General features: G+C 33.6%; 1 protein-coding gene across 1 annotated transcript in view; it reads left to right on the plus strand.

The window, feature by feature from the left end:
- The first annotated feature begins 2,614 nt into the window (after positions 1–2,614).
- The window catches only part of LOC103610145 (inactive dipeptidyl peptidase 10-like), a 12,455-nt gene continuing 5,252 nt past the window's right edge, over positions 2,615–9,817 (plus strand). The window contains exons 1-4 of the mRNA XM_008594370.1: positions 2,615–2,682; positions 6,032–6,131; positions 6,385–6,443; positions 6,553–6,625. Coding sequence (XP_008592592.1) covers positions 2,668–2,682; positions 6,032–6,131; positions 6,385–6,443; positions 6,553–6,625 — 247 coding nt within the window. The 5' untranslated portion in view covers positions 2,615–2,667. The remainder of the gene's footprint in view (positions 2,683–6,031; positions 6,132–6,384; positions 6,444–6,552; positions 6,626–9,817) is intronic.

The raw sequence follows: 9,817 nt of genomic DNA on the forward strand, positions 1-9,817 counted from the left end.
TGGGGAAACCCAGTAAGGCCTGTATATTCAGATTCTTCTTGGCCTCTCTGTGTAGTGTTTATTTATCCGGGATATGGGGCAGGACTCTTTCTGGAATGAGGGTCTAATGACCTCCAATCAAACAAAGTAGGTCAGAGCATTTCTTTATGGGACAGCTCCAAGACACAGAGGTGGGGGTAGATTAGGGTACATCCATGACCTGCCTTTGGGAAGAGGGACTCTAGTTTCTGTGGATTGACTCAGGGGAGAATGAGGCTGAGAGACAAGAGGGCAGGAGAAGGTCAGAGGAAAACTCTGCTTTTGAGGCTGCTTCTGAGGCCTTTACTTTGGGATATCACTTTCTGGGCCCCAACATATGTATTTTTAGACAATACTGGTACCTGTTTTTTATGTATTGAAATGTTAGGCCTATAACCACCTGGGAAGCATGGATTAAATTAGTATACTACTTTCTAAAACTACCAAATGGGATACTTGAAGAGATGAACTTCAAGCAGCATAGAAGACAACTTTTGGCTTTTTATGTTCAATTTTATGTCACTATATCACAAGTATCTACTTAATATTCTACAGGTGAACAAGATTGTACTAAAAAGTTGTAACTATTACCTAAAATGGATCTTAAGGATATTTCAAGTGTTATTTACTGTTACAATTGTTTTCTACCATGTAGTTAAACTGGAATTATCTTTGGTTATAAGTATGACTTTCACCTTTGTGCATCAGTGTCTTTGTTTGTGGCTTTTTACTGATTTCTAAAAATAAATTCAAGCCCACATACTGCTTTATAATTCCATCTCAGATTAAGCCCCATGCAGATGTCCCTTCCTCCATGGAGCATTCACTAAATCTTTCCCACTAGCAAACACTGTTCCCTCCTGTGTACTCATACAACACTTTGTCAGTAGCTTCTTATAGTTATTATACCATTATGCAGTATATTACATTCACTTGAATAATGGTTTTATTTTCAAGTCAGTCTATAAGCCTTGCCAAAGTATTTATGTTTTATTAGATTTTTTTGTTGCAAAGGCATTTGAACAGAACATATCTCATGTTGTTTGTCTCATCTGGAATCCCCTTTCCCTCCATGTATCCAAACCTTATCCTTTTTTCAAACTTCTGTTCAAATATTCCCCCTTCCTTAAAGATTTTACCTAAATTTCAGCCCATAGAATGTTCTATAAACATCAGTGAGACAAAGTTGATTGAATATGTTATTCTAGTTATTTGAGTCTTTACTGATTTTCTGTCTATTTTTAAAATCAATTAATGAAAAAGAGGTACTAAAATCTTTGGCCATAATTGTCTATTTGCTTTTTTCTCCTTTTAGTTCTATAATTTTTTTCTTCTTGTATTTCCAAGCTCTTTTATTACATATGTAATCATTTAGAATTCTTATTTTCTCTTGATGAATTGACTTCTTTATTATTAAGAAATAGCCTTCCTACCTCTGGTTTTATTATTTCCTTAAAAATCTATTTTGTCAGATTTTAATATAGCCACTACAACTTTCTTTGGATTAGTTTTAACACATATCTTATTCAGTTCTCTACTTTTAATTTATTTATGATTTTGTATTTGAATGTGTTTCTTATAGGCAGTAAAGAGTTGCCTATAAGTTGGTTTTACCTTTTTAATCCATCTGACAGTCTCTGCATTTTAATGAATTGGTTTAGAGCTTTTACCTTTAATGTGATTGTAAATATGATTGCATTTAAACCTATTGTTTTGCTATTCACTTTCTATTTGTTCCATTTTAGCTTGTTCTTTTAAAATTTTTCTAATTTTTCTATATTAAAAAACATTTTTCTTATGATTCAGTTTGCCCCATTGTTTGCTTGTTAGTTATAACTTTTTCTATGTTATTTTAATGGTTGTTTCAGAGCTTATAATATATACTTTTAACTGACCACAGTTAACCTGCCTGTGATATTATCCTTCCTCTTCTATTTCTTTATTCCTAGCCTTTGTGCTATAGTTGTTATACATTTTATGCTGCATGTGTTATAAATCCCAAAATACATTGTTATTATTTTTGTATTTAAAAGTCATTTATTTATAAAGAGATTTAATTAAAAATTTAAATATTTATATATTTATCCATGTACTGTCTATTTCCAGTATTCTTAAATTCTTTGTGTAGATATAGATTTCTACCTAGTCTCACTTTTTTTCTTTCTGCTTGAAGGACATCCTTTAAATTGTGTTTTACTGCAAGTCTGTAAGAGATGAGCTGGCAAATTTAAATCAGAAGTCAGGAAAGGTGTCACTAGAAGATCATGTTTGAGATAAGATGATGGCTACCTGGGGAATGTAAAACAAATTTAAAAATATGAGTGAATATGGAAGCTTCTTAAAATGAAAATGATAAAAAAAATCGTAATGAATGAAAAAATCTAATCACTGGCAAATCAATAAAATGGAGCAGGCTACACTGACTATTGACTGTTCTTGATCTATATCAAATCAGAAACAGCTTCTAACTGTCTTTAGTCAGTATGATAAGTCCCAATTTTTCAATCTATCTATCAATATGTTATTTTGAAAATTAAAATCACCATCTTTTTATATAGGTAGAGCTTATATCTGATTCTTGCCTTCTTCCAGAACATATTTTTCAAGAACTCTTTTGTGATCTACTTGCATGCAGTGAATAGATATAAAATGATTGAGAGGAAGGTGAGCAATTAAAATTTAATTTATTCTAAAATTTAATTTATCCCTGCCAGTGTTGATTTTCTTTCAAAAATAGAAGTTATTTCTCTGAAATAAATCAAATTAGAGCAGCATTTGGGATTCAATATTTAAATGCCATAGAGAGAATTTTATTCAACAGCTTTCATTATCATTAAGTCTTAGAGAGTATTTAGCTTCATTAAATCCCAAATTCTCATATTTAAAAAATAGCAAAATATAACTTTTTGTGCAGCACCAATGATTTACAACCCTAGTTGCACTGTAGAATCACATGCTGTCAGGTGCCCATTCTCCACAGTTTCTGATTTAGTTACTTTCTGGGGCATTGGTATTTTTTTCTTAAAGCTCCACTGGTCTAGTCATTGCTGACTGAAGCTAAGAGAATATTTCTGGTAGGAATCTTTATTATATAATTATACTGTAAGAAGTTGTTAGAGAGAATGTGGACCAACAGCATAGTGTCCCCTGAAAGTTTGTTAAAAACTCCTAGGCTCCACCCTTGATCTACTGAATCAGAATCAGTTTTTAACATTCCCAGATGTTTAGAATGAAATTTCACATTAAGAGGCATTGTTCTAAGATCTACCCCTCCTTTGGAAGGCACCATTCATCTCAGTTCCTGGACATAATAAGGCTCTTAGAGACATGTGAAATAGAGGTTTTAAAAAACTAAAAACCTAACTAAATTTAAAATAAACAACAAAAAAAGCACATAACACCAAATCATTAGTTTAGATTATTTAGATGTGGATTGGAATATTCAAGATTGAAATATTTAGCTACTCTATCAAGGTAGTCAGGTTATATGAACAACCAGATCATAATCAATTGAAAGTTTGCTTGGCCATCATGTAATTAAAACCAGAAGAGTCAAGTGCATCACCTAAATTGTGTGACACATTCCTCAAAATGGGAATCATCCGCCCTGCAGGCAGAACAGTCAACTCTTTGTATCCATAGGTTCCAAGTCTGTGGATTTAGCCAACTGTGGACTGAAACTATTTTTAAAAAAATTGTGTCTATACTGAATATGTGCAGGGTTTTTTTCCTCATCATTATTTCCCAAACAATACAATATAACAACTGTTTACGTAGCATTTTCTTTGTATTAGGTATTATGAGTAATCTAGAGATGATTTAAGGTATAGGGAAGGATGTGCATAAGTTATATGCAGATAATACACCATTTTATATCAGGAATTTGATTTTGATATCTGTGGCAGGTCCTGGAACCAATCTCTAAGTATACCAAGGAATTACTGCACTTGACACCTCTTGGCTGCAACACCCTGCTCTCACCCAGAAATAATAGAGAACTAGAAACAACACACTGGGAACACTCCCTCTGGAGACAGAGCTTTCAAGGGCTCTTCCCAATTTTGCTTTATTAATACCTACCTATTTTCTTGCTTTGCATGACTCAACCCACCTTTTTATATTTCTTTCTTTAGATATGTTAACACCTTTAAGCCTGCTACTTCCAAATTTTGCTGACCTAAGGCTTTTTCTGTCTCTCTCAATGAGACTGAGCAAACATACTTTGTGGTGGCTTAAATCTATAAAGGATAATTTTCTTTCCCTTATTTCCTAGTTGTTGGAGAAGCTTTGCTCAGGTGTCTGAGTGCTTCACCCTTCATAGGTTTGATAATTTTCTTTCCCTTATTTCCTAGTTGTTGGAGAAGCTTTGCTCAGGTGTCTGAGTGCTAGATATTCCAGTGTCAAAATGACATGTTATCTTAGCCATTTCAGTAACATCTAACTTAATTATGGACTTTCACGTACCAAGTTTTGAATGATGCTCCAAATAAACATAAATGAAATTCTGATTTTGTCACTTCAAGAGTTTAGTGACAATGATCAATCCATATAAAACTGGACCACACTTGAGTAATCTGAAAATCTTTCAAAAGTAGACATCATCATGAACCAATTGCATCAAAATTTCTGGAGTTAAGGCTTGAGTGTTAATCTTTTTAAATTCCTCCCACAATATTCTGATGTCCAGAATATTGCCCAGAGTACAGCTAAAAATTAATTTCTAAAACAGACGACTCAGTAGATCATTCACTTAGTCTAGCATTACTGTAATTGTAATCTGCTCTGAAACTTTTTCTAATCAAATCTAGCACATTTAACTAGCAACATTATTTATTATAACCCATTTTCTTCAATATTTAGTTGTGTAGCATACAGGGGAGGAAAAATAATTTTTTCCTTCACCCTTCATAGGTTCTTAGCTAGGACTCTCTGCAACAAAAGACAGATTAGCAAGAGAAAAACAAACAGAAGTTTAATAACATATACAGAGGCTGTCCAGTTAACTCACTTAGAGAGTGCGGTGCTCGTAACACCAAGGTCATGGGTTTGGATCCCCGGACTGGCCAGCTGTCTAAAAAAAATAATAAATTAAATTAAAAAGGAATAATAATAACATGTATACCTCCTCCGTACGTGGGAAATAACCCAGAGAAATGAAGAAATATCTAGAGACCATCTCAAAGAGCTGTCTTAAACTTCAGGTTTAAATTCCATTCCCTTCCGAAACAAAGGAAGAGGGTGTGAAAGGCCCTGTTAAAAGAGAAAGCCAGGAATAAGTCAGGTTTATTATACAGACTTAAGTCTGGTGCAGAGAGAGACACACTTACAAATGAAGATTTCCTTTACAGATGTAAACTGCTCTTTCAAAAGGGCAACGTCCAGCCTTTTATTCAGAACTACTGTTGTGTCTGCAGTTTCTCAAAATAACCAGTTCAAAATGATCCTTATGCCAAAAGACACATTTGCGTGGCATATTCTGGTCTCCTACAGTCATATTTTGGGGTGACATGTTTTAAGCCTTATCATGAATTGAAATAAGAATCTATATTTTTAATGATATATTTTAAATATTCTCCTTTTCTAATTCTATGTAACCATCATTACTATTTAAATATTTTATTAAAAATATATATTAAATTTGCTTAAAATGATATATGACTTAATAAGTGCATATTTCTCTAGCTTCAAATTATTTGGGGCAGTTCCCAGATGTACATTATGAAATCACGGAACAAATATTTGACATTTGGTGATATATAATTAATTTCACATTTTACTTAAAGTTATTTAAAAAGCCTTTTTATATGAAAGTTTAAACAACTGTTAAAATTTTCATCTGCACAAAGTAATTTTAGTGCATTCTTTTTTCAGATCTTAGACATTATGAGACATTCTAATATGCACATTACCAAACAGTGATTAAAAGCTCAAATTATTAAAATATCTTGAAGAATAATTGCTTTACTTTTTTATTTTATTTATTTATTTATTTATTTATTTATTTTTTGGCCAGGGGTATGGTGGCTATATTGCATCGATGATCTTAAAATCAGATGAAAAGCTTTTTAAATGTGGATCCGTGGTTGCACCTATCACAGATTTGAAGTTGTATGGTAAGAACTTCCTTAAGACTGACCTAATATAATGTATTGATTTGTAGAAAACAAAATCCCAATGCAGAGAAGCTCAACTGAGCTCATTTATCATGTGTTATTAGAGTCTGTTTGAGCTGTTTATCACCTCTCTTTTTCAATCGATTTTACTGTAGCATAACACTTGAGTGTGCAATGTGAAAATTAAATAATGAAATATGCTAAGCAAATGGTTTTTAGGTTATTTTTAAATTTCTGTTTTCTTGGGTCACAGCCTCAGCTTTCTCTGAAAGATACCTTGGTATGCCATCTAAGGAAGAAAGCACTTACCAGGTAACTAATTTAAAAATAACAAAGAAAGACTATTTTTGTTCTAAAAATTTAGAAAAAATACTTATACAGATAGGTCTGTCAATGTAGATATTTGTGATTTCCATTATAGGCCTCCAGTGTTCTACATAATATTCATGGTTTAAAAGAAGAAAATATATTAATAATTCATGGAACTGCTGACAGTAAGTATTGTACTTGCTGCTGCTGTTTGATGGGGTCTAACCTTTTACAAAGGAATACATCTAAGAACTTGCTTACAGGGGCCCCTATATACCTTCTGAAGAAGAGAGCAGAGTGGCACAAAGAATCAGATGCACGAGAGGCAATGGGAAGAAGGAATTCAGGGATAAGAGGAAAGGAGACCATGAACTTCAAATGGCAGCACTGCCCAGTGGAACATTCTGTGATGATGAAAATATTCTGTATCTTTGCTGTTGAACACAGCAGCTTCTAGCCACTTATGGCCATATTGTGTTCAGTTTGAATTTTTTAAATTTTACTTAATTTTAATTAATTTTAATTTAAATAGCCATAAGTGGCTGGTGATTATGGCTTCAGTGTTATTCAGCACACCATTGTGTTCAGTTTGAATTTTTTAAATTTTACTTAATTTTAATTAATTTTAATTTAAATAGCTATAAGTGGCTGGTGATTATGGCTACAGTGTTATTCAGCACACTTCAAATGGAAACCAACCTGGAAACAGACTGATAGACAGCAGAAAGGTGCGAGCCCTGAGATGCCATTGTGGTGAGGTTACCCACTTAAATGAAGTTAAAATAAAAACATGTTTAAAAAGACACTTTCTTATCACCTCTCACTTTTCATCACTTTAAACATTGGAAATGGATGTGATAGATAATGCTAGTAATAAATAATATTTTATATTCACAGAATCCTTTTAGGGATCAAGCCATTTATTTTATAATCCTCTGTGATACCTTACAGCAGAAGGCATAGTATTTATAGTCCCATTCACATTTGAGAAAAATCAATTTTAAGAAAGCAGCATATTTATCCAAGGCTACCTGGCAAGTGAGCCAAGGGAGTCAAAGTTTTGAATCAATGTTTCCTAAATCTTAAACTTGTTCTTGGTCACCTTGCCCTGCTTCAGTATTTTTTGACTGTTTTACATAGAAAATCACTAAAAACATTTTACAGCAAAGAACACACCATCTTTCCAACTTGACTTTCAAGCATGCCAGGCTGTTTTTAAATTAGAGAGCTTAGATCAGTGCTGATGTGTGCGTGCGTGTGTGTGTGTGCGCGCGTGTGTGTGTGTAAAATAAATGAATAAATGGAGGAGAAGAGACAAATCTCCCTTAAGAAAAATTGCAAATAATTTATGTACGTGCTTCTCCTCAGGGAAGCAAAGCTTAACTTCTCCCCCACCACCTTTAGGGTGGGTCGCGCTTAATGGTTTGCTCTACTGTACACAAAGGGATAAAAGAAATTGACAGTGGAGAAACTTGACAGATAACCAGCTCAGCCAGGTGATTAAGGTTTATATCAACAGTGACAAGTCATGTCAATAGTGGGTACCCGTGATGTGATATAATGAGAATGGTACTTTACTTCACTTTTTGGAAGGTTTAGTCTGCAAAAGCCATAACCCCAGTCTAAGCATGACAAAAAAATCAGTCAAACCCGAATGAGGAAGATTCTGCCAAATACTTAACCAGTACTCCTCATCCAAAACAAAAAAAGTCTGAGAAATCCTCAGAAACCAGAGGAGATTAAGGAGACATGATGTCTAAATATAATGTGGTGTACCGAAGGGTCCCTGGAACAGTGAAAGGACGCAGGAAACCCGAAGTGGACACCAAATAAAATAGGTTTAGTTAATGGAAGTAAACAAATGGTAGTTTCTTGTTTGTGACAAATGTTCCATAGTGTAAGATGGAAACTGAATGAGGGATGAATGGGGACTCTCTGCACTGCCTTTGCAACTTTCCTGAAAATCTCAAACTATTACGAAATTAAAAATCTGTTCAAAAGATTTAGGTGATACAGCACCATTGCTGGATGAAACATGATGAAAGAGAGTATAGAACTTTTGAAGGACATTAGAATTTTGTTCTAAGGTATTAAGACCTTCTGTATATGTTAATTATAATAATAATAAGCAGCAACTATTAAGTATTGACTATATGTCAGAAAATGTTCTAAAAGCATTTAATTTTATCTTATTTGTTTTTCACAAAAATACTGTACAGTACATATTACTACTCTTCTTATTTAATAGATGGGAACATAAATATTAGAAAATTATACGAGAGTACTTCAAAAAGTTCATGGAAAGATTTGTATTGTCTTTTAATTCCATTTTTCCATGAATATTTTGCAGTACCCTCATATAACTTGTCAAAAAGCACAGTAGTATTGATTAGTAGAAAGGGAATTTGAATCCAGGTATCGAGGCTCTTATTTACTGTGCTCTGAAGCCTCAGTTTTGTGAATAAATTATATTCGAGGTTAAATTATTTTATGTCTAACCATCACTCTGGAATATATTAGCGCTATTTCAAATTTCTCCGTCAATATGTTGTAGCTATTAGAATAAATCATGTTGTTTCTGTCTGACTCACTCATTCATCAGCCTGGTGCTTCCCCAACCTGATAAAATGCAAGCAGAGGTTCAGCCCTAGTCACTTCAGAGGAAATGTAACTATGTGTACACACAAGCACACACACACACACACACACACACACACACACACACCAATGCAAGCAGAGGTTCAGCCCTAGTCACTTCAGAGGAAATGTAACTATGTGTACACACAAGCGCACACACACACACACACACACACACACACACACACACACACTACACACAAGCGCACACACACACACACACACACACACACACACACACACACCACAACCTATAGGGGCTTGGTGGATAACAGATACTCAGAAATTGACATTATAATACCATCATTATTAATATTATCTTCAAAAATTACCAGCAAATCAGTTCAGCCAGCCAGTCAGACCTTTAATGTTCCTGTCTAGTTATAGGAAGGGACAAATGGCAAATGTCAACAGACTTTGCACTACAAACTAAGCAGAAAAAAAATCCAGTTGGAAACTCCATTTGTACATTTATCTTTTCAGCTGTATCCATACAGAGAAATAATGGGGTCTTTTCATATTTTTTCTACAATAAACGAATGAGTTATATAAGGGAACATTTTACCTCAATCATTACCCCTATTAATTTGCATTTCTAGTAGCTTTCATTAACACGGTAATTTGTACTTATTTAGAGTTGATGTGGTAATTTTCCCATCAAGTACAATAGGAAAATGTTAAAAAAAGACCTTGGGTATATTTTAAAAGTATTAAAATGATCATTTGGAATCTTTTGTTTT

Source organism: Galeopterus variegatus, unplaced genomic scaffold (genome assembly GCF_000696425.1).
Source record: "Galeopterus variegatus unplaced genomic scaffold, G_variegatus-3.0.2 Scaffold10669, whole genome shotgun sequence".
Lineage (NCBI taxonomy): Eukaryota > Metazoa > Chordata > Mammalia > Dermoptera > Cynocephalidae > Galeopterus > Galeopterus variegatus.